The sequence below is a fragment of the Colius striatus genome, chromosome 4, assembly GCF_028858725.1.
Source record: "Colius striatus isolate bColStr4 chromosome 4, bColStr4.1.hap1, whole genome shotgun sequence".
NCBI lineage: Eukaryota > Metazoa > Chordata > Aves > Coliiformes > Coliidae > Colius > Colius striatus.
This window is the reverse complement of record NC_084762.1, coordinates 5,400,412-5,425,090: the sequence shown is the minus strand read 5'-3', so window position 1 is coordinate 5,425,090 and position 24,679 is coordinate 5,400,412. Positions and strand designations below refer to the sequence as shown.

The 24,679-nt window shown below is 44.1% G+C and overlaps 2 protein-coding genes and 1 long non-coding RNA gene across 10 annotated transcripts in view; 1 reads left to right on the top strand and 2 right to left on the bottom strand.

The window, feature by feature from the left end:
- ATXN1 (ataxin 1) overlaps positions 1 to 10,614 on the bottom strand; it is a 351,766-nt gene extending 341,152 nt beyond the window's left edge. For all 8 annotated transcript variants that reach the window (XM_061994524.1, XM_061994533.1, XM_061994525.1 and 5 more), the window contains exon 1: positions 10,574 to 10,614. The gene's annotated coding sequence lies outside the window, so the exon portion shown is untranslated. The remainder of the gene's footprint in view (positions 1 to 10,573) is intronic.
- On the top strand, positions 8,339 to 18,845 carry RBM24 (RNA binding motif protein 24). The gene is made up of 4 exons (XM_061994571.1): positions 8,339 to 8,671; positions 9,188 to 9,311; positions 10,346 to 10,400; positions 16,674 to 18,845. The coding sequence occupies exons 1-4, from the start codon at positions 8,504 to 8,506 to the stop codon at positions 17,020 to 17,022; spliced, it is 696 nt and encodes a 231-aa protein (XP_061850555.1). The 5' UTR covers positions 8,339 to 8,503; the 3' UTR covers positions 17,023 to 18,845.
- Positions 10,618 to 24,679, bottom strand: part of LOC133625275 (uncharacterized) — a 101,013-nt gene continuing 86,951 nt past the window's right edge. The window contains exon 4 of the long non-coding RNA XR_009818585.1: positions 10,618 to 10,660. This is a non-coding gene — a long non-coding RNA (uncharacterized LOC133625275). The remainder of the gene's footprint in view (positions 10,661 to 24,679) is intronic.

Sequence of the window (24,679 nt, the reverse complement as noted above, 5' to 3'; positions counted from 1 at the left end):
AACGAACTCCCCAGAACAAACTCTGTACTTCCACCACACAATCACATGTCCTTTCACAAGGATTTCCTCCCTTTAAACCTCTGACAACATTTTCTCCCCCACACTCCCTGCATATAATATCAACTTCAAACAATTCCTCTCAGTCTCTAATGCTTTGCATGAACTTCTAATGTGGTTGCACTTAGCTTCTCTCTAAGTTTTTCAAGCTACCTGTCCCCCACCCCCATTTTAATAAAACCTGATTAACACGCTTGAGAGTCAAACGTGAACAAAAATTCCCTCCAAAGCACGGCAGTCACGAAGACATCATGAATAAGTAAACATTCTCCAGGGTTCTGTTTCTTTTGTCTAGCTTATTGGTGTTGAGAAACCTTCTTCTTCATTTATTTATGTTGGTATTTGATTTCCTTATTGAGTTTCAAAGATGAACACAGAAAAATAAATACCAAGGAATTAGCTGATAGGTTGAAATGACCAAAGTTTTTCCCAGGGAGGTTAAAAAAACCCATGCTTTAATATCATGTTTTTGGTTGTCTCGTCAGTTCATTTAACACAGTTGCTTTCAATCTGGCACGTGTATGACAGTAGCTAGCAAGCCACTGGAGCACAATCCTGTTATCAGTGTGCAGGGATCCAATTTCTTCTTGTAATTCTGATTTAACAATATTGCATTCTAGGCCCCAAACTACTACTGTGCTTTATAATGAGGCAGTCCCACCCAGCTCAGGCTTATTCAAAAGGCAGAATATTTACAGATTAGACAGCAAGTCAGTTTTGCACAGACCTCACCACGGTCCCAGACACACTCCTGCAACCTTTTCCTAGATTCCCTAGGGAGACAGCTCACCGCAACATGCTCACAGTTCCCAGTGGCGAGGCAACGTGCAAGATCGGGTCTGTAAGTGAACTGACTCTTCATTACCAGACCCCACCAGAGCCTTTCACAGATCTTAGTCAAATGATGAAATGTCAGAAAAATTATTGCTCAGACTCTTAATTTTAAAAAGCAATGAATTGGTAAACCTGAGTGAAAATTAACAGACCTTGAGAAATGCTAATTGTGTAGGCAGGATGCTGATCTTGGGACTGTGTCTTAGAAAACCCAAGCACTATACCTGAGTCTTTTATGCAATTTGTGTGACATTTCAATAGTTTCATGTTGACAGGGTTTGTTTTTCAGAGTTCTTCGGTAGAATTCAATGTGATTTGATCCCTGTACGTGGTTAACCAAAGGGCAATGTGATACCTTCTCTGCAGCACTGTTAACATATTCACTGCTGTAGTGTCTTAGCAATGGTCCTTTCCAGAGGTGAAAATGGAGGCATTAGATCATGATCCATTTTCTGTGTCCTACTTCCTATCCTTACACCTTAGATGAACTGTGGAACTTAAGACTAAGAGACAAACATCACAAACCAGCCAAACAGAACTATTTTTATACTCATTTCAAAGTCAGAAGGGTTGAGGGGTTTTTTTTTACTTCTTTTTAAAGGCAAAAGCCATGTCTTTTCCAACTGAGGACAATAAAGGCTACAAGAATGATTTAAAACCACACATGACCTTACTGGGTTGCAGCAACGAGCGTGTAGATGACGTTGATGGGACTGCCACTGCTCAAGCAGTAAATGCCCAAATTTCCACTGGCACTGCAAAGCAAGTAATGAACACCAACACACACGTAACCTGCTGCATTGTTTTGAAGCTGCAGCCCTCAGGGATAGGATCTTACAGGTTAAACAGAATCTTTGACATAATCTGACTTGTAAATGTGTAGGATGACTATAGAAAGCCGTGGTGATTCAGTGCAGGTAGAACTCCTCCCTTCTCAGTCACTTCCCTTTGGGTACCGCAAGAAGATGGGAGAAGTGCCGTCTACCTGCAGGTGCCATCTGACCAAGAGAAGGTACTACAGACATCCTGACTTTTTCCAGGGGTGTGAAGGAAGTCTCCATGATCTTTTTCAGCTGGAATCTTGTTTCACCTTAGTGCTCAGGCCAAGTTTTTACCGAGCTCATTCTACCTACCAAAAAAACCCCAAATCCTGACAGAAAGAACCTTTCTGAACCAGAAAAGTGAATGTGGTCTGCCAGTTCTTGAAGAAGAGGAATACTGTGTCATAGGGGAGAGCTAGTTGTACCACAGAGGTAGATGGGGAGGCTCATAGGCTAGTAAAGCTCTCCAGAATCCTTCTGGAATGAAGGCACCAAACTATCATCACACGTTGCTACTTTCTCTTGAACAACTCATGTCTCATCTGAAATAGGGAACCACCTAAAAGCTATTGCTGTCTTGGAGCTATTTTAGGTTGAAGAAACCAAGACTGCAAAGTAAGCTGGATATTAAGAAGCTCCAACTAAAAATATTTGACAGCAATGTGTGATATCTTTGGATCAGAAAACATGGTTGGACCAGTAAACAGACTACACACTCCCACAACACAATTCACCAGTACTCTACGGGTGAGACTGGCAATATCCTCTCTATCCTGAGACAGGACAGCATGTAAATCATAGAATCACAGAATTGTTTAGTTTGGAAAGGACCTTTAAGATCATTAGGTCCAACTGTTACCCCAGCACTGCCAAGCCCACCACTAAACTATGTCCCTCAGCACCTCATCTACACGGCTTTTAAATACCTCCAGGGACCAGTGACTCAATTCCTTTCCTTGGTAGCCTGTGCCAGGGTTTGACATCCCTTCCAGTGATTTTTTTTCCCCTAATATCCAATCTAAACCTCCCCTGGCCATTTCCTCAGGGATGACCTCTTGCTACAGTCCATCTTCCCTCCTAAATGCTCTCTTCCAGCACTTGCAATGGAGTTCTCAAGCTTTAGTCTGAGTGGCTCAGTCACAATACAAAGGACTCCTCCACGGCTCTAGAAAAAGATGCTGGGTGAAGAAGACAGAGTCTGTTCCTCTGAGTGCCATCATGGCCCAGATAGATACCTTCAAGAGAAAGAAGAGGACAATTCTGTGGAGCAGTTCCCCATCTCTCTCTGCTCATGCTGGGATTAGCAGACATGCCCCTCAGTGATGACTGAGGAACACTGAAATCTCTCTTTTTCTCCTAATGAAAACCATGCAAGGAAACATTTTGGACTCTATTTTAGACTGGCTGTGATTTTGTTTCTCAACAATGCTCTTTGTACCAGGACTTCTCATTTTGCATTCAAAGCACAAGCAAGCACTGAGTTAAACAGTTGTTATAGCCTGGGCTACGTGTACATGGCTCAGCAGGCAGCTCTGGGCACTGGTTTCCCATCCCCATCAGGTATCATCATGGGGGTGGGTGTATGTATTTTACAGAGGCATAGGAGCAGAGAGGGCTATGCTTAGCACAGAGTCTTCCAGATATTATGCCACACATCAGTGGGATTTTGCAGTGGGATCTCTCAGTTTGCTGTGACAGGTAAGGATGAAAGTCCAGTGTTTCACCCTCCAATCTCTAAGCCTCAGCCAGTCTGCAAATCCACATTTATTCCTTCCTCTCCATAACTGCCTTGCAGAATCCTTGCTCTCCTGACTGCCAGCATGTCACACGGTAAGTGTGGGGGCTTTGTGACTTTGCAGGTTCAGCCTCTGGCATCAGCCTTCCCTCCATTACAACATCATAGGACAGCTTGAGCTCACGCCAGGCACCAGCCTCATTCAACCTTCTGACCTGTTCTAGCACTGAGAAGCACTATTCAGTATAGCACTCATGGGTTGGTATTCATAAACCCTTTCCCTTTTTTTTAACCCTACCTCTGCTTTCCATGTGGTCCCCTACCAACAGCTTAGTGAATTCCTAACTTTTATGAATTCATTCAATTTTTGGGGTACTCTTACCCTTCACTCCTGCTTCTCCAGACGTGCCTATTTCTTATATATAGTTACTATATAGTTAATCCACAGTTCCACTAGCTTTGAATTTTGCTTGCTCAACCCCCTCCAACTGTCCTTTAAAGGGAAGAATATTCCCATCAGAAACTACCCTTGGTGAGTCAACATTGGGTGATTAAACTGGGAATAAGGAGGTTACAAGAGGCAAAGATCACGTGGATTAGCACTCAAATACTATAGCACAGAGGACTCTAGGAACAGTAAAATGAATAAGTTTCAGGAAGAAAAATCCTATGATGAAATTTGTTATAATGGGCACACGCTATCAGAAGAGAGGTGGCAGAAGCTTCAGCACTCAGGAAATTTTTAGCAGAAATTGACAGCTTCAGAACAAATCATAGATGAAGATGTACATCAGCGAGAAGAGTGAGAAGATGGGGAGGCTTCCAAGTTTCTTACATTGTGATCTGTTTAAGAACACGAGGGTGCTGCCTACTACTGTACCTTATGCTTCCCCAGGCAAAGTCAAACTATTCCCATGTAACATAGCCTGAGCAGAGCAGAGGTCAGACATTCTGCACCTCTGTGTAATGGGATGTCATTGGTGGAAATGCACAGATGAGCAGACAAAGCCATGCCTAATGCCATTAGCTGAATGCTTTCACGTACCTATGGCATCGTGGAGCTTCAGCAGAAATGTCTTACTGACCAAACTGATGGCCTCACTAGGTTGAGGGAAACATTCTTTTCAGCCCTACCTAAAAACCATGAAGTGTTAGGCCTTTAGGCACTCTAATAAGTGCCATGCAATCAAATATGTGTGTATGTATATGTACATGTAAACACACACAGAAACTCCATCTGTGTTTAATTGCTGGTGCACCGAATGTTCTGAAGACCACCATTATTTACTGAAATAAAGCACTAGGAAGAATTAATGCTAGAACTAGCAAGAATGAATGGCAGCACTAGCAAGACTGAAACATAATCGGGGGGCTTTGTTGTTTTCAGAAGCCTGATGAATGAACACATGACATCCACTGGTGGTTTCTGACATGACAGGCATATGGTGCTCATAAATAAATAAAAAGCATGATGATACAGCTAGGCTGATACCAGTGAGTGGTAACATTTGGTAAGCTGGCAAGTCGTCTACTCTATCTTACCTTGACAGAAAAAGCACTAAATCTCTGAGTAAAAACAATTAATTGTAACTGAGAGCTTCTGGGGCTTCCTCCAGTTAAGTCACGCTACTCAGGCTCCAAAAGAAACACTTGAACATTTTTTTCACATATAGCTTCAGACAGACTTTTCTTTAAGATCATTAAAATTACACAGAAGGTACTTGTCAGCTAAAACAGCCTTCAGCAGTGATATCAACATAGCTGGGAGAGACTCGTGGCAACAGAAAAGAGTGAAGCAGGACCAGGTGCCTACATATTACTTTGGTTCAAAACTGTGATCCTGAAAACTCCGAAATAGCCACCCAGCAGACCACTGCTTCTCTCAGGTTTTACAGACAACTATTGTCTGTGGTACTTACCAGGAGATGGGTGAGCCAGGTTCAATTTCCAAATCTCTGTACCCCAATTTCACATCTCTCCCAGAACTGCCCTACCAAACACCCCTCTTTGCACACAATCCTCACCACTTGCCTCAACTGTCACACTTTCATCAGTGGCACTGCTACAGCAAAATCTGCAGGACATTGGAATACATTTCTTCCTCCTCAGAAAAATCTAATGGCCAACAATTTGGGCTGAAGGTCTATATTCAGTTCTTGTAGGGTCAGTGTTGCAATGCAACACTATTGCCGTGGGGGCCACTTTTGTGAGTTTAAGGCAACATTTGGTTGGAATCAGGTTTGTGCCTTAGGAGAGAAGGACCAGGAAAAGCTTGTTCATTGCAGGAACCTATAAAGGCTACAAAGGTAGTAAACACATTAGGGACATCTGAGGGAGTTAAGCTCTGGGGTTTTTATTAAGGCATCTCTTAAAACACCTCAAGTTAATGATTGTGTTGTAGCTGTGTTTGGACTCGTGACAGAAGGATTGGAGCTAGAGCAAGGGCGGCCTGATGAAACTTATTGGAATGCAAGGTTTGTCCTTTGTTAGGATATAGATGTGGAAGTTAGGTTCTAGATCCTGGAAAACCTGCTGTTGCTGTTAGACCAAAAGGCTAGGTTTTGGGTTTGAGTCACCAAACTTCCACTTGGGCTCCAATTTTTATGGGGCCATGTGTCTGAGATGAAAGAATTCCTAAATACAGCTGCAATTAGTTCTAGGATAGCCAAGTACATCTTTTCTGGGCTTAATCCAGGATTTTGTGTAATGACTGAAAAACTAAGCTAATTCACTGTTCCTGCAGATCATAGAATCACAGAACCATTTAGATTGGAAAAGACTTTGAAGACCAACCGTTACCTCAGCACTGCCACAGGTACCACTCAACCACGTCCCTTGGCACCACTTCTACGTGGCTGTTGAATATCTCCAGGAATGGGGACTCCATCGTTTCCCTGGGCAGCCTGTGCCAATGCTTGACAGCCCTTTCAGTGAAGAATTTTTTCCTAATCTTCAATCTAAACCTCCCCTGGCACAACTTGAGACTGTTTCCTCTTGTCCTGTTGTTACTTGGGAGAAGAGACTGACTTCAACCTCACTACAACCTCGTGTCAGGGTGTTGTAGGTTTCCCCTCAGTCTTCTCCAAACATCTCCAGATGCCATAAGACACGCAGGAGTGCTGGGCACAGGAAGGGAAAGGGAACGGGATGGGACAGATCATGTTTAGGTTTAGGTGAAGTTCATCTTTCAGGTCCACAGGAGCTGGGAAGTTAAATGTCTTCCTAAGAGGTGTGTGTGCTGTAGCTGAGCACTGACACCTTTAGTTGGGCTAGTATTTAAGTTCAGGTCACTGGGCCAGAGTTTAAGGTTACAATTAGCCCTTGGAACAGAAGTGGCTGGAATGTCAGGTTTAACACAATGTTCCAGAGCAGTATGAAAACCATGCTGGGAGAAACTTTGAGGCAGTTAGCTGGCCTAACTGGATTCAGGCCAAGGTTGGATTCAGGGCTTGTCATAGCTTGAGCTGAAAAGCAACATTCACGTCTGGATCCTGCTAGGGTTGCTAGGCTTCAACCTGAGTTAGTCCTAACATAGTAAACCAAATGATTTCATCTAAAGAGTCTGAAGGATTAAGTAGGATTTGGGGTTAGTTTTAGTGACAGTGTGACCTAGTATTGGACAGGCCATTAGAATGAGGGTAATGGCTGCTGAAAACAAGTGGAGCCAAAGTTAAGTGTGGAGCAAGCAGGGCCTAAGTTTAGGGCTAAGTGTTGTCATTATAGTTAACATTTGGTACCAGAGGGACCGAAGAGCTTTGTGAAAATCCCTCCTACAAACTGGTGCATTGCTCCTTTTGCTAAGGGAGAGAAGGGACTTCACAGGGGAAAGTCTAACTGACAGAGGAAGTGAGAAAAAAGAGGAAAAAGAGACACCAGTACTTATCGAGATCTTGGGACCACAAGGGAATGGTTTAGAAGTCTATACACATGTGCACATCTGTTTTTCCCCCAATCTTTAACCTTCCTCCCATCCTTCACGTCTCCCTGTGAGCCTCCCTTCCCCCCAGCTTCCACAGTCGTCTGTCTCTCCATGTCACACAGACAGTCCTTTCTTTTTCTTCCTCTGCATCTTTGCCAGCACAGGGCAGAGGCAAACAAGGGAACCAGCTTCACCTTTTTTTTTTTTCCCCATCGTGTGTCCAAACCAATAACAAGAACCACAACCACCACTGCCACCACAACAGCAACAATGGAAGTGCTGCGGCGGTGCAGCTTTGCCAGCCTGGGAAGAGAGGTAAGTGAGCGTGACAGAGGTTTCCCCACAAGCCTTCGGGAAGGGATCGAAACATTTGAGGGCTGCCAGCTCCCAATTTGCCGGTTGAGCCGGGCAGCAGTGACCCAACAAGACCCCCGCCTCCTCCAGGCACTACCTATTTGCACAAGCCCAGGGCAAAGCCGCCTTGGAAGGGACCGAGCTTGCCCGCCGGGCACTTGGGAAGCAGCCTCTCTGCCTGGCGGCTCCAAGGGCCGGCTCCCGGGGCGGAGAGGGCATCCAGCTGTTGGCAGCAGCTGTGCGGCAGCCCCGGCTGGGCCGCGGCCGAGCGCGGGGTCCGCCCCGCCGCCGTCCCCGCCCCTGCGAGGAGGAGGAGGAGGAGGAACCGAGAGTGCCCGACCCGGTGGCTTTTAGGGGGGGAGGCCACTCTGTTAGAGCCCAGGCCCTGCGCTCCGGTTCAATCGGCTGCTTCTGCTCGTTTCCAGCGCTACGGCCGCCAGGCTGGCTGCTGCCCGGCCTCCCCTCCTCATTTTGCCGGTACCTACCTCAGAACCTCCGGAGGCTGCGGGGCTCCGCTCCTGAAGGAGGAGGAAGCGGGGTTCGCAAAGGCAAAAGGGAATCGCACCGTAACTGGGTGGCGGGGGGAAAAGGTGGGGGGGGAGGGGGGGGCAGAGAGGAGCACAACAACAGAAATCTAGGAGAGAGAAAAAGAAAAAGGAGAGGAAAAACAACAAAAGCGAGAGGGTCTGACTGTGGAAGCGAGTCTCGCCGCCCAGGACCCGCACGCCCCGGCGGCCACGCGTGGGTGCAGAGCGCGGCGCGGCGCGCAGGGCCGGGCGGAAGATGCACACGACGCAGAAGGACACCACTTACACCAAGATCTTCGTCGGGGGGCTGCCCTACCACACCACCGACTCCAGCCTGCGCAAGTACTTCGAGGTCTTCGGGGACATCGAGGAGGCGGTGGTCATCACGGACCGGCAGACGGGCAAGTCCCGGGGATACGGCTTTGTAAGTGGCGCGGCGCGGGGCAGGGCGCGGGGGGCTGCTGCGTGGGCATCCCGGAGACGCGTGTGCGGGGGCCGCGGTGAGGAGCCCCGCGTTCAGGGGCACGGGAGCGGAGGGTCGGGCGTTTGCCTTTTTGCTTTTCTCTTTCTTTCTTTTTTTCCTGTCTTTTTGCTGGGGAGTTTGGAGCGAGGCGGAGGCGGGTGGGGGGGGGCAGTGCGGGGGAATTGCTGAAAAAGGAGCTTGAGAGGGGAATTGCCTCATTTCTCGCAGCGCCTGTTGCTGCCTGATACGGCGGCGGCGGGGGTTATCTGCCGGCGGCGGAGCCCGGCCCGCGCCCTCCGCCCTGCCCCGGCCGCGGCTGCCGGCGCCCCGGGGCTCCCCGCGCCTCGGCGGGGGTCGGGGCCGCGGCTTCTCGCCGCCCCGGCAGCCGGGAAAGGGAGTCAGCTGGGGGGCGGCCGTGGGCGAGAGGCTTTTCCGTCCCCACGGCAATGGAGCTAACGCGCGGCATCGCCCGTTAAGGTCACGATGGCTGACAGAGCTGCGGCTGAAAGGGCTTGTAAGGACCCCAACCCCATCATCGATGGCAGGAAAGCCAACGTGAACCTGGCGTACCTGGGTGCCAAGCCGCGGATAATGCAGCCAGGTGAGGAAGCAGCCCTGAACGGCTTTTCTCTCTGCACCTCAGGTTTCTCAAGAGACTAAAACTTTCCAAACGGTCGTGCTGTCCCTGCGCTTTGCTGAAGTACGCCCGCTGTCCTGGGGTGCCTTGGGTTTGGTTTTTAGCATAGTAACTTTCTGGCTATCTTGTACACGTGCTTTGTTTAAAAACCAAAAGCAATCAGAGATAAAATATCAGCAGTTCCCCGGGAAGACTTCCCCAGCTCAGTGTCCTTCAGTGGTTATTCCCACTGCTGGGAATGTGGCGGCGCTGACCATTTACAGTATCATTGCAGGGAAAGATTGGCCTAGGAATGAATTGCTTCCAATGTCTGTGGTCTTATTAATACAAACAATGTCTTAATGCAAACTCCTCAAACGGATGGGAGCTCTTCAGCAGACTTTAAAATGAAATGGCTCTTCGTCAGACCACATCAGAGCCAACCTGCTGTAGGCACTAGCCACTTCCCAAAGTGCCCCTTTCCAGCAACAGGAGCACAGTTTGTGCTCTGCTCAAGTTCCTGTGTAGCCTGAGGAGCACTTGTGCGAGTCGCTAAGCGCCAAGGAAGGAAAGAAGGACACTTGAAGAACAGAAAGGACATTAGGATTAGACCCTCATGAGTAGAGATGGCTCAAATTTAAGTCTGTAGAAAGCACACAAAGACACCGCTGAATAGAAAGTACCGAGGCTGAAGTTAGGGACCAGGATGGAGCATGAAATAAAATGTGAATGGAAACCTTGTGCTTGTTATTTAGAAAAAGTCATTCCTCCAAACGTGCCTGGGAAGGCGTGGGCTTTACTCAGTTCTACACGCACATACGCCTGTCTCTGGGTGTTTGTATGAATTGATACGTTTTGCTTTGGAACTCTTGGTTCTACAGCCCTTCACACATGGGCACTGGAGGTTGTTAGTGAAGGCTGTTACTGTGCGTGCTGAGGGTTGTGGGTGTGTATGTGTAGTGTCAGTAAGTGGCCAAAAGAACACCCATACAGAGAATGTGATGTGTTTCTGTTGGTAGGTTTCGCCTTTGGCGTGCAGCAGCTTCATCCGGCTCTCATACAGAGGCCTTTTGGGTAAGTGTTCAATGGGACCTCAAACAGGGGAGGAAAAACCTTTTTGTTTAAAAAAAAAAAAAAAGGGAAGAAAAGTATGATCCTTGAAGGCCTGTTGCAGTAGCAGCCTCATAAACTCAACAGCAATGCTGAAGTTGTCAGACTTTTAAATGCATACCCGTAAACGCGCTCACCTTGTCGGTCGTGTCCCGAATGCCGCAGCTGAGTCAAGTTGTGTGGGACGTGCCCCTTCCACCTAAGCAGCCCAGTCCCGTATGTGCCTATGACAAAACAAGGAGGTATGACTTGATGCAAGATTGCTGTGCCCCATTTCTCTCTCCTTTATTTATTTATTTATTTCCAGCTTGACTCAATGTTATTTATCTCTTTCTAATCTGACAGGGATCGTTTACAGTTAAGATAACTGATCAGAAGGATATGATGATAAGAGGTGGAATAGTTCTGTTTGGAATTAAACTCTGTAACCAGTAGACTCAAACACAAACAAGCTAAAATGGTGATTAACGATGCATGTATGTTTTTTTTTTACCATATAGTCAATAGACCTCCGTGTGCTTTTTCATTTATTGATTTATTACAGTAATGAAGTGGTGTTGAGAGCTAAACTGTGTGCTTTTCTTTAATTGAAAGAGCTGCAGTGAAAGTTTTTTTTTTGGGGGTGGGGTGGTGTCTCTCTTTAATTTTGGTGTTGTTGTTGAGGAGTGACTTTGCCATGGGGAGCAAAGGGCCTTTTTTTGGTTGTTGTTTTCCTTGCTTTCAAGCTGTAGCCTGTGACTTTTTTTTTAACCGTATTTTGTAGTGAGTGCTAAATTGTGTGACTTCTTGAATATTTTTTCTTTAAGTAAATCAACGTATTGCTTGCATGTTCGTAATTTTGGGGGAGAGTTGTTCTTGGGAGGGGTGTGGAGCTCCTTATTAACCATTTGGGCTTTCTAATTTGAGACTTTTCCCCCTCCCCTGCCCCAATCTGTCTTTAATACACAGCACATTTCTCCTTTACTTGAGTATACTATTCCTAAATAGATCTAACTCTTGCTTCTTACAGGCATATAACTAGGAGGTGAAGCCTGCTTTAAACTTTCCATACAGTGTCACTTCACTAATGCACACTGACTGAGAAACTCATTGCAAAATAATGCATTTTGCTAACAATAAAGCAGGGGAAACACGTCACAAATGGATTTGGTTGATTCGACTAGAAGAGCATTAGAATCTTGTACCTCGCTATTATTAAGCAACAATACCTCCTCAGTAGTTTGAGTTGTAAAAGAAATATGGTGGGGAACAGTTCCTGTCCTCCAAACTGCAGGAAAAAGTGTTCCTAGAAACTCGATGTGCTTTTCAAAGAGAATGCTGATTCTTCTGAGACACGTGGGCATGTTGCGGGGAACTTCTTGCCCTTTTTTCCCCTCCTTCTTACAATTATCCTCTGCCCTAGTTTGTTTGACTTCTTTAAAGTGTGAGGAAATGACAGTGTATAGGCAGGGATCAGTGTGATGCCTGCTAAGGTAGGCAGGAGGCAGAGCGTGTTGTCTCCGGTGCGGTTAAAGCCCTTGTTGCAAAGGGGAACCAGTGGATTGCACAGGGATCAGCCGTGGAGAGGCTGAGCATTTGCTGAGCACAAAGAAAAGGAGAACCTGTGGCAATCCCTTGCTTAAAGGAGTGTGCAAATATAGAGCTCTTGCTTTCCTTACCCAGAGCCAACAATGGATCATGGAAATGGTGTTTAGGTGAGGGAAACTCTTGCAGCAGGCTGAGTAAGGTTTTCTTTCAATATACATATGCCTGAAGAAAAGGAATGTTGGTCACAGGGTCATGTGTATATGAAATATATATCATGTATATCTGAAATGGATCATTTTAATCCCTGGCTTTGGCCATTGTTTTACTATGTGCAAACAAAGGAGATTACTAATCCTGCTTCCTCCTCCAATTTCCCACTGAGCTGTACCTTTCTAAAGACTGCAGTTCTGCTTACTTGAATCTAGCCTCACTGAAGAGTCTGCTCTTAGAGGATGTTACGTGGATGACACTGAAATATGTGGTCACCTCAAAGCCTTTCTTTCTCCTGTGCAGTTTTGAAAAGTGCATTTGACTAATATGCCATATAAAATGGGTTGTAGAGGTGATTCATTACCAATGCTTTATTAATCCATACACAAAGCTCCCAATGTTTGTGGTTGTGGGGTTTTTTTTTCCTACCAGAGTGCAAAGCACTGAGGTGCTGCCCTATTCCGATATGGTCAGCAGTGGTTTGATACCCTTCCTCACCTATCAAACTAAAAAACAATTGGATTATGTTACATTGCTTCTACTGAGAAGATGCAGAGGTACAATGTTCTGAATTAAGTACATTATTGTGATGGAGGGAGCCAGAAACTAGATCAGCTTCAATGCATGAAGCATTTAAAATGCTGGGTGGTTTTCTTTATTCAGTGCTGCACAGATCAGTTCATCCACCAAATACCATTTCTCCCTGCTCTTCACGTTCGGCATCTGTCTCACCACTGGTGTGTTTCGCAGAGAGATGTTTGATCACAGGACTGGTTATCTGTACAGCTCTGTATTCAAGATTGCTTCTTTAAATACTATTTCTCAATTCTATAGGTATTTATGGAGGGGGAAGATGACTTTGCTTCCTAAAATAGCTTTTCTCATTTTGCTAATGTAATTTTAATATTGGTGGGAAAACAGGGGGTTATACAGAGGCGTTGGTGTAGGATGCAGCTTGCTCTGTTGGAGAGCCCTTTACTTTCTGCCTAAAACTTGTACCTCGATCAAAATGAGAATGTTTACCCACTGTTTTTATTAAGAGCAGAGTGAAATCCATCATTATTAAGTTCATCATCAGATGGTTAACTGTTACTACCTCCTTGGTATCATCTTCCAAGAGTTAGGCAGCTCTGCCTTTCTTAAGAGAGAAGGAAAATTCCTCTCTTGAGTTCACGATCAAAAGACCTGCATAACAGTAGACTCTGGATAACCTGAGAAGAGGGAATGAAGCTGCAACAGTCAGTAGTTAACCTACAGAATGCTAAATGTCCTTTTAATTGTATCAGGCACAAATAGAAAAGGAAGCATATTGAGGGTAGTGTACGTCTTGAGGTTTATTACCTATTTCTGCCATAAGGAAAGCTGTGTGTTGGTGAAAACCGACTCTTTAATTGTGCTTACAAGACCAGATGATGCCTTGCAAGGGCCAAACTGAACATTTTGTTCAAAGTTAAATATCTACTTCCATGAGAATTTAATGTTGAGAGCCAACAACGAGACCACTGCTGAATCTGTGCATGCCACAGCTTTCTGCATTACTCTATCAAGCCTGTCCCTAACTCTGAAACAATTAGCTTTCGTTTTACTATTGTTTATGGGATGATTTTTGAGGTCTTAGTTAAACACAAATCTTCTGTCCTAGCAACAATGAAGGTCTTAAGGCCCATGACAGGAGCGTATATCATTCAATTCTGAATATCCCAAAGCTGAAGTTAAATGTGGCTTCCCTTATCCTGTATTGCAAAAGCGTAAACCAGTAAATATATGTTCCAAAAGAAAAACTACTGCCAGGAAAGAAAACTTAAGCCATGCCTAATTCTCACACTCTTACTCTCAAAAGTAAAGCAGCAGCTTTTATTTAAAATTGAGGATGCTAAGGATATCCAGCATAGCTGGGAATTGCTTCTTCAGCTTTTGACCTGGCAGAGCATTAAAAGCAGTCGGGTTCTGAATGGCCGCGATCTACACGTGCTGGCCTCTGCAGTAGGTAGAAATTTACTTTGGCCATATAAAGCCATTTTACTCGACTCAAAACAGTTGTAGCATGACAGATGATCAAAAATAGCCCCACTGCAGCTTATGCTGTCAATCACCATGTGTGAAATGGCATGGTGGTGAGGAGCCTGCACGGGGTTTATGTTTATTGTAGGGTAAGATGTGGCAAACAGATAATGTTTCATAACTTCACCACCTGTTAGTTTCTCGGCTTAAATAAAACAAGTCACAAGAGTTTTAAGTGGGAGCACATGTATCCTTCTGTCTTGCTCAAGGATATGGCTGAGTGTCCTAATGCCTTCAGAGACTCTTAGGAACATCAGGCAACACGAGCAGCTACATAAGCTGGCTTCCTGCCTCTTCTGTTAGAAAAACTCTCTTTCATAAATGCTGTATGTAAAGGTTCCTTTGTGGGGTTAAATGGACTTCTAATGATGCAGAGGAGGCTCTTGGTGACTTCACATTTGCTTTTATACCTTTTAACACTTCAAAAGCGTGATGTTATATTTAATAGGATTGTACTTGATTGGTGACCAATATGTTTATGCTCATCCACTTTGTATGGAGAGCTCAGGTAATTATATGTAAATGCACAGAGCCAGCTTAAGTATGCTCCACATGCACTTCTGGCTTAACACTTCTTAACCTAGGTGAGTGTTAAAAACCCATTTTACGGTTTTCTTTTCTTTCCCCTCCCAATCCCTGTTTGTCACTCTTCTTTTTTTCTTCGTTTCTCCCTTCACACAGTAGGAAATGAATTTCATTGCCATGTTGGGTTTTTATGATTGTGGTGTTCACGTCTTAAACACGGCAACTGAACATTTATCTCTGCTAATACTCCTGTTGAATCAACTGAGCTCTTTCTTTTGTTCCAAAGAAAATTAGGCTGTTCTCAAGCCTGGCTGTGGCTTGATATTCTGCTATGAATCTAGTTGACACTGTCCCTTCTGATTGGAATGTTTCCTTGTTGACCAGTAAATCTTTGAAGTTAATTTAGAAACAAGCCCCTTTCCATTAAAGCTTGAATTTGAAGAAAAGAGGACGGTTTTTACCGTTGCAATTTGCATCTGTGCTTACAATACGCAAAGAGCTTGGTGCAGTCGTTAGGGCTGTCGGGAAAGTTCAGTACGAAATGACAGTAAACCTGCACAAGCAGTTTTTCATGGATTTGTAAAGATTCACTGACTGGAAAGGAGTTGCATAGATGAAGGACTTCTCTGTGGAGATCCAGATGCAAGACAGGGTTATGAATGTAAAATGAGAATGACATGGAGTATGTTATTTCTTCAAATCGTATTGTATGGTCAAATACAACTATGAGATGAACTTGTATGTACACTGTGTGCTGAGATGACAATACTTTTCAACACTGAAGGGCTAAGTAAACAAGCCAAGGAAGCAAGTTTTGTGACTTGGAGATGATGGGGAAATGTGTGTACTGATCTGTTTGGAATGGTTATTTTTAAGCTTTAAATCTGGGGGGGAAGGGGGGTTTATTGTTAAGCACCAGATCTATTTAGACTTAATCCTATGCCCATCTCCCAAAAAACTCTATGCTGTATGTCTTGCATAGAAATAAACAAGCTGACACAAAACAGGACATCAGTGGCCTGATAATCAAACAGGTTTGACTCTTGTGTCCTTATGAACTTTTATAAAAGTGTGATGCACATGTACTTAGGAGTCACTGTGATGGATTTTTAATAGCATCTATGTAGCTTCCCTTCAATGGCCTCTTGTGACGGAGTGAGCTGCACTATCGTTCGTTTGGAAAGTGTGATTCTTGCTGTGTTTACCACACTTGTGAACTTTATTTAAACTCCTTTGTCGCCTGTGTTGGTTGTTTTTTTTTTTCTTATTTTTAATAAGGGTGACTGAGGTTGCAGAGAAATTAATGTGTGCTGAGTCTGCATAGCAACTTAAGTAGGGTTGCCACAATACACTCTTTTTTTTCCCCCTCCCTTCCCCGAGAAGACTTTACATAAAGTCAGGGTTCAACTGGTTTGTTGCCTTATTGGCTATTGTCAAACTCATTATGGTGATGCTGTCAAACCGCTCAGTTACTAATAATACAAGTATTGCAGGAAATCATTTTACTAAGAGTCGAGTAGTGAAGTGAGAAGCGGGGTAAGAAAAATGACTTGCAGGTGATTTGAAAAACAAATACTGCATTTTTCCGGATGGAACAATCAAGCTTAATCCTTTCGAGTTGTCTTTAAACCGACATCAGTAATCCTGGTCCTTCTGAAGATTTAATAGCGTTCATCACCGTCTCCTCAAGCAATGTTAACCGCTCCCGTTTAACTGGGCTGTAATGCTGCGCTCTAGAGCGACGCATCTCTTTGGGCCAGTGAACCCGTAATTGGTCCATGGAGTGTCGTTATTGTGGCAACCCTATGCACATAACAACAACTAAATTGAGTTTGGTTTAGTTCGGAGTATGGATGTGCCGCTTAGGCTCTGACTCGCCTACCAACTCTAACTCCCTCTCCCATCTTTCAACAGGATCCCCGCTCACTATGTCTATCCCCAGGCTTTCGTGCAGCCCGGAGTGGTAATTCCCCACGTTCAGCCCGCGGCAGCCGCTGCTTCCACTACGCCCTACATTGATTACACGGGCGCGGCGTACGCTCAGTACTCGGCGGCCGCCGCCGCTGCCGCCGCCGCCGCCTACGAGCAGTACCCGTACGCCGCCTCCCCGGCCGCCGCCGCCGGCTACGTGGCAGCGGGGGGCTACGGCTACGCCGTGCAGCAGCCCATCGCCGCCGCCGCCCCCGGCACGGCCGCCGCGGCCGCCGCTGCGGCTTTTGGCCAGTACCAGCCCCAACAGCTGCAGACGGACCGCATGCAATAGCAGATGGACTCCCGAAGGAAGCTCGCTCTTTTCTCTTCCTCTTTTAAGCCTTCCAGTTTAAGTAGTTAATCAGAGACTATTGATGTTAACTAAGGAGCTTTAAGGAAAGCGAATGCTATTGCAGAACTAAAGATTTTGTTGGTAATTCCACTGTCTTCATACAGTATGCATCCAAATCGTGGCGTTAGAGGGGAGGGGTAGTGTGGCATGTCTAGTTTCAAGTATCAAGCGGAAGAAAATGGGTAAAAAACCAATACTGTACTGTCACGAAGGAGTGGCAGGAGTAGCAATGGGACTTCATCTTTTACAGACAAAAGAGAACCAAATAGAAAAGCAAAGGTGTACTTTTTACAGTATCAGGGAAGCAAAACTGCCTTTTATAAGTGAGCAAATGGTATTTGAAAAGTTTGAACCAGGGAAAAATAAAACCCAGCGAGTCAGCAATATGTAATCTTTATCCATCTTAAGAGGAAAACAAGCTTCAAGCACTGATTGTCCTTTCTAGCTTTCAGAAGTTGTCTTCGTGAGACGGTACCTTCTCACTGTCTCGCTAACGGGCATCGAACAACCCAAGGAAGATGGCCAGCTAGTAAGATGGCCGACAGGCACCAAAGTTATTTTCTTCTCTGTCCTCTGGATGAGTGGAACTATGGAGCAAGTGATGTGGAAGTAAGAGGTGCAACAGCTGTAGAGACAATCAATAACACAGACAGTTCTGGACAGAATACATCACTCGTGCTCATGTGATGAGCTTGTCACATCCTAATCCCTCGCCCCATCCTGTTTCACTTTTGGGAAACTTTAACTGCTGGTGTCAGCTATTCTGATTCTAAAAAAGGATCAGCCCTTTACTACAACAGCCTTCTCTTTCTATTTATTGCATCTATTGGTAACTTGTGAATAAGGGCAGGAAGAAGCTTAATTAATTAAAACCTTTAAGAACTGTTTTTACGGGAACTTTCTTTTCTGAAACCATTTGTACCATTTTAATACCTATTTCAGGATTCTATTTAAAATATTTATTAGCAGACATAGAGTACACAGGGCGACTTTTGTTACCGAGACTGCAGTTCTTGAAGGGTTAATGGTATGTGATTTATACTGTGCCTTAATTGTTATGCTATTTAAAAGAAAGAAATATTTATTTTGAAAGTTTTACTATGCTGCGCTCTAAAGAAAGCGACTTTAGATGTGACACTGTAAAATTATGTATTCATCTCATGGCATAAATTATTTAGTAGGCTTAGATGTAGCATATTAAATATTAACCTAATTAACTAAGGATGTTGACTTGGATTTATTTAAATTCAGTACGTGCACTGTATGAGGGTACTCTGAAATTAACACTTTTTTTAGGTTTTTACATAAAATAGTGCTAATTCCTTCTTTTTTCCCCCCTCTACTACTTTGTTTCTTTTCCGTGGAGACCCTCTCAGATCCATTAGTGCCGTTTTCTCACTCATCTGTATGTAGACTGACTATTTTTTCCCTTTGCTAGAAAATGCTGCTTTACATTGTCCTGTGAAACTACAATACTTGCAATTTTTATTCTTGACCGAAATGGAATTTAATATTTTACACTGTATTGGATTTTTTTTATACTTGAACAATTTCATACAAGGGAAGACAGGATAGCATTTTTATGGACTTCATCCAATGTCACTGGATTTATTGGGAAGTATTCTGAATACTAGCCAGTGTTATAATGTAGTCATGACTCTCCTGTGCATATTATTTATTCAGTATGTATACTGCTTTACATCATTTCAGATCTCTTGATCTATTCAATGGTATTAGAACAATAAAGAAAAATGTTGTTGCAACCCGTCTAGTGATGTTCTTGCTCAAACTGTCTTACATCTTGTTCAGTTCAAACTAGAGGAGCAACCTTTCATGTCATTTTCCTTGTTTGTGGGGTGAACAGCAGCATATGCGCTGACTTTAAATACACTGACTGGCATAAACTGTAGCACATGGAGGAGATTCTACAGAGAAGATGGAGAAGATCCATCCTGAGGGTTATCATAAAACAACTCTGAGTGGAAGGGACTTTGGGAGGTCCCAGGTTTCTTATGGCTTTGTCCAGTCAAGTCTTAAAATCCTCTATTGTAGAGACTGCACAACCTCTCTGGCTAATTTATTCCCCTACCTAATTATCCCCATCGTGTCATTTTCTTTTTCCCCCTTCTGTCTAGCCAGAGCCTCCCTTGCTCATTCATAACCTTCATCTCATTCTTTGGCAGAAAGCCCTTCCCTGTCTTCTCAGTAACCTCCTCTTAGGAACTGGAAGGTTGCTGTTCTCTTCCATAGGCTGAACAAAGCCCAATGCCTCAGCCTCAACTCACAAGTCTCATGCTTCACCCTCTGGCCACCCTGTTGCCACTCCAGTGGAGTCATTTGAGTTTATCAACAGCTTTCAGGTACTGGGAGACTGAAGACTAGACCCACTATGCCAGATGGGGTCTAATGAGTGCTGAGTAAAAGGGAATAATCAGTTCCCTTGATCTGCCATCTGTGCTTCTGTTGATAAGTCTGATGCACTTGCACTGCTGCCAGGGTTTACCACCGACTCCTGTTTGGCTGCCCCATGCCTCTCGTGTCCTTTTTGGCAGGGCTGCTACCATGCCAGTCATGCCCTGGGGTATGCAGGGGGTTAGTCCATCTAAGGTAAGGACTCTCTTTGTCCTCACTGAATTTCATTAGGTTCTTGTTGGCCTAGTCCTCCAGAAAGTGTAAATCCCTCCAAATGGCAGGTCTGACCTCAAGAATAAAACCTATACTCTCCTTTTAGGAAACAGCCTCAAATTGCTCCAGGGGAAGTTTAGATTGGATATTAGGAATTTTTTTTTCCACCAAAAGGGTTGTCAAGCATTGGAACAGGCTGCCCAGGGGAGTGGTTGAATCACCATCTCGGGAGGTATGTAACAGATGTCTTGATGTGGTTTTTAGTGACATGGTTTGGTGGTGGCCGTGGCAGTGCTGGGTTAACGATGGGCTTGATGATGGACTTAAAGGTCTTTTCCAACCTCAGCAATTCTGTGATTCTACTATCAGTCCACAGACCCAATAGTACTGCAGCCTGTCTCTTCATCCAGGTCATTGATAAAGCTACCAGACAGGAGAGGTGCCCAAGGAACTCTACTGTAACCAGTCTCCAGACAGAGCATGAGCCCTTTTGATCAACGATCCAGGCAGTGTCTTGCCTATCTAGACTGGACCACCTGAAATTGGATACAAGGATTTTGTGGGAGACTACAGGGAAAGCCTTGCTAAACTCAAGGTAGATTACATTTTCTTCTTTCCCTTCATTGTCAGGAGGCATTCAGGTTGGTCTGGCATGATTTATCCTTGTGAATCCATGCTGGCTATTCCCAGTCACCACCTTCTCCTTCATGTGCCCAGAAGTTACTTCCAAGATTGCTCATTCCATGATTGTTCTGCAGTTCCTTAGATTATCCTTCTTGCCCTTTCTGAAGAAGGGTGCATCATCTGGCTGTTCTCCAGCCATGGAAGACCTCCCCAGTTTCAATGACCTTTGAAACAATACAGTCAGCAGCCTCACAGTGACAACAGCCAGCTCTCTTAGTACTCTTTAGTGCAGCCCATCGAGTCCCATGGACGTGTGTGGACTGAGATTCCTCAAGAGCTCCCAGAATCAATCCCTTTCCACAGCAGGCAGTTTCTTTTTGTCCTTGAACCCCTTCTATAAGTACAAAGTGTTGTTACAAAAAACCTAAAGGCCAGGGCACTTTTTAGCATACAGCACTTGAACTGGGAAGCACTGCAGCAGCTGCTTGAATCAAATTGATGGTGGATTTGTAATCTTCAGGAATACTCAACATTTCAACATCAGTCCAAGCCACTAATGACCAAAAGCAGTTGCTACCTAATGCCTGAAAGAAGCCTGTGTGAAATGCATTACAGTCTTGGCCAGTTCTTTGAGGAATGGGGGGATGTAATCTTTATACTGAAATTCACGACTGCAGCTGTCATTCTTACAGTGACTTCAGCAGAAGCACAGGCTTGACTGTAGAATTTGAGCTGTTCTTTCATGCACGAAAATGCATCTGGAAGTGAAACTGAAGTGATAGAAAAGACTTTTCCTGGTCTTGGGTTCAGACTTCACTTCACCATGAATGATGGTAAGGCTCACTAACATCCTGGGCTGATGCTGTCACATTCTGCTCTTCCTGAGTGCTTATAGCCTGACTGCTGAGAAGTGTTGTCAAACTGTCTTTTGCAACATGACCTTAAGATCTGTAACCTTGCAGAGTGCAAAGTAGTGCTCTTTCTGCTAAGAAGCATGCAAACACCCAGCAGGAAGGTGAGTAGGAAACACTTAAGAAGTGCCATTTTCTCCTATGTTCTCCCATTTCCCCACCCCAGTCTTCCCCAGGAAGGGTCTGCCTACAAGACATGGTACCAAGTAGGAATTAAAACCAGAAGACACCGATGGCTCAGCAAGCTGTGTGGCACAGTAACTTATTATTTGATATAAGATGCCCTACTTATATCCACCTTATAGCCACATCTTTGCCCTACTTTTATCCACCCCTGACAATGTCTTTGGGCCTTCCCTCGCCTCTATGTAGAGCTGAAGACATCCCAGGGTAGGGCATGAAGGGGAACTCTGCTGCCCTGGAGGGAAACCGTGTTGTGGTAAGCCACAATAGGGTCAGAATAAAAGTTTATGATTCCATTTATAAAGGTCAAATATATGCTGGCTTTAGAACTTGACAGATGACATAACCTCAGCAAAAATGTAAATGTGCAAGTTGCACTACCAAACCTAGCTTTGGGCATACAACGTGAACACCAACTCCAGGTTTTTCTAAGCAAGGTAGCTGAACAGACCTTTGTACACAAAATACACCTCAACAACACCTCAAACACACGAAATGCCAACAGTTCATATTACCAGGGCCAAACCAAAATAACTGAGAAACAGCAGCATTTAGATGTGAAATATGTGAATACTCAGCAAATAAGTTTTACTTGAGAGATGGCATCTATAGAAGCAGCAAGAAATGGCACAGAACACAGTTCCCAGTTGTGTTTCCAAAACCTCCCAAACCATTTTTACACTGAAAAGTCACCAGTGCTGAGTTCTTTGCAGAGGGAAGAGGGAGAAGTTGAAACTAGGAACCATTGCTAAGGAATGTTTAGATTAATAAAAGGCTAATGAAGGTTACATTGATACCTGGCTGCTAGAAATGTACATTTTCCTAATGTTTGTGTTTTCCTGTAACTAGTGAACATAACTTGGCACCACTAGAGTTCATTGTGACTTTTTTTTCCAAACACATGAGAGGACTGTATTAGGATTAAAATAATGATACAACCATTCAAATCACCTTAGTCTTGTTCATCAGATGCTGAGCCATTTCAAAACAAGAAATTCCCTAGTTGTGCTCAAAACTTTGTGAGAAAAAGCATTCTATGAACCTATGTTTTAGTTCTAAAGAGCCTGCACATACAATTTGAATTGTCTCTGTTCAATTTCAGTTTCCTTTCCAGGCCTTTGGTATAAATAAAGCAGGGTATTCAGATGGCAAAGTATGTCACTTTTGTGTTTTCCTGTGTGCTTGAACCTCAAAATGTTAGGTTGTACTTCCCCAGAGCAGCAATAAACAGGCTCTGTGCAAAGTCTAACTTGAAAAATCTCAGGCCCTTAGGAAATTTGTAATGAAAGATTTATGAGCAAGTAAAAACTGAGGATTATGATGGAATTTGGCCTTGTAACTATCACCAAAATACACAATGCTGTGAATCACAGAATCTTAAGGGTTGGAAGGGACCTCGAAAGATCATCCAGTCCAACGCCCCTGCCAGAGCAGGACCACCTAGAGTAGGGCACAACGAATGGGAGGAATGGGATAATGCAAGAAAAAAGGAAAATCACTCAGCCTTACACTGCATTTAATATTACCACACATTATAACCTGTCAGCAAGACTAGCAAGAGGTTTATAACCAGCTGCTCTTTGTATATCCCTGAGAACAACGGGTAAATGCTCTTTTAAGGCAGGTTACTAGATTCATGCTACCATATTATTGGCCATAAGGATCCCAAGGAACAGGTTCATTATACATCACATTTCACAAAACCAAGAAAATACCTGCCAGTAGCAGCAACTAAAGATTTTTAAGGACTTTGAAAACAGTGTGGTTACTGTGAATTTACAAAATGTTTACTATGACTGATGATTTGGCTTAGGGGGCTTGTTTGCAGACTCTTTTTGTTTTCCCCTCCAAAGCTCAGTGTAAAATTATGAAGAAACAATAAGCTTGATGCAGTGTCAAAGAAGAAGGAGAAAAGCACAACTAGGACTGTATTCAAACATGCAGATGTGCACACAGAGCAATTATCAGCTTTTCTCAACATAAAGAAAATTCACTCTGGAATGTTTCCCAATTCCATGTGCCAACTTTGCTGAGATAAGCCATGAATTTGGGCTCGCTTACACTGTCATTGTTTCTGACCTTAACAGTCTGGGAAGAGGGAGGAACCCACCAAGGTCTGTTTCATTGCCAAGTCAAAAAGATGCTATTGAAATTAATTGGTGAGAGGTCTTTGAGTTATATAGACTCTTCAGCTTAGTACCCCTGTGTAATCAGATCTCACAGGTGTCCCTGCTGCTTCTCCTCCCCTCTCTAGATATGGCTGTTGTGGGTGATGTGCTCCCCACTTTGATACAGGGCACAGGCTCTTTCAGGTGCCCACCAGTCACTTCCTACTTAAGACTTAAATTGGGTAAAATGTTGCAGTTACATCAGGAAAACCCTTCAACCTTTCACCTCAAGCTTTATGAAATCTGGAAGAAATCTCTACAAAAGATCTCTTCCTACCCCCACAGTTCCCCTTCTTCTGAATTCACCAATTCCATTTGAACCAGGGCAAAAGATGTCAAAATACCAAAACTGTCAAAGGTGGATCATCAGCAAAGCTCAGTGAATCCATCATCTGTCATTCAGCTGTTAAAAGAGTTTTGACCCTGCACTTGCAAAGGATCAATCCATCTTTACCACACACTTGAAGAACAGGACACATTTTTACCCAGCACTATAGATGAGGGCTTTTGTCACCTTGTGAAAAACTTTTCTTAGCTTTTGTCCAGATTCGTAGTGATGACAAAACAAAGGTAAAGCTTCAAACAATGCAGTAAACAAAATGCCCTCACAGAAAAAAATCAGGTAATTTAGAAAACATTTAGTGTTTTAAACCCTCCTGTTTTTAAAAATCATGAGCTGTTTAAAACCAAAATATCCCTGAATGTAGAAAATACCAGAGTAGCATGATCTGATTTTTTTCCTGATGAGAACCACTAGGATGGAATGGTTTTCAACAGAAACACATCAGGGGATTTCCAGCTGCTTCAAAGGGAGGACTGATGACTTGCTCAAGGCTGTGGATGCCATACTGTTGCCAAAAAATTAGGATTCCCTGGCTGTTTCTTCAAACCACTGAAGTACAACGTTTAATTTGTTCACTAGTCATATTTCTGAATGAAGATAGAAATTATGAAAGTCTAGAGACAAATCTTGTTTTCACTCAGGATTGTTGGGAATGTTTTATGCAGATAATTACAGGCAAGAGGAACAACACAAGCATAACCAAGCTGAAGCACAAGCTTTTTTTTTTTCAAGATATGTCCCAA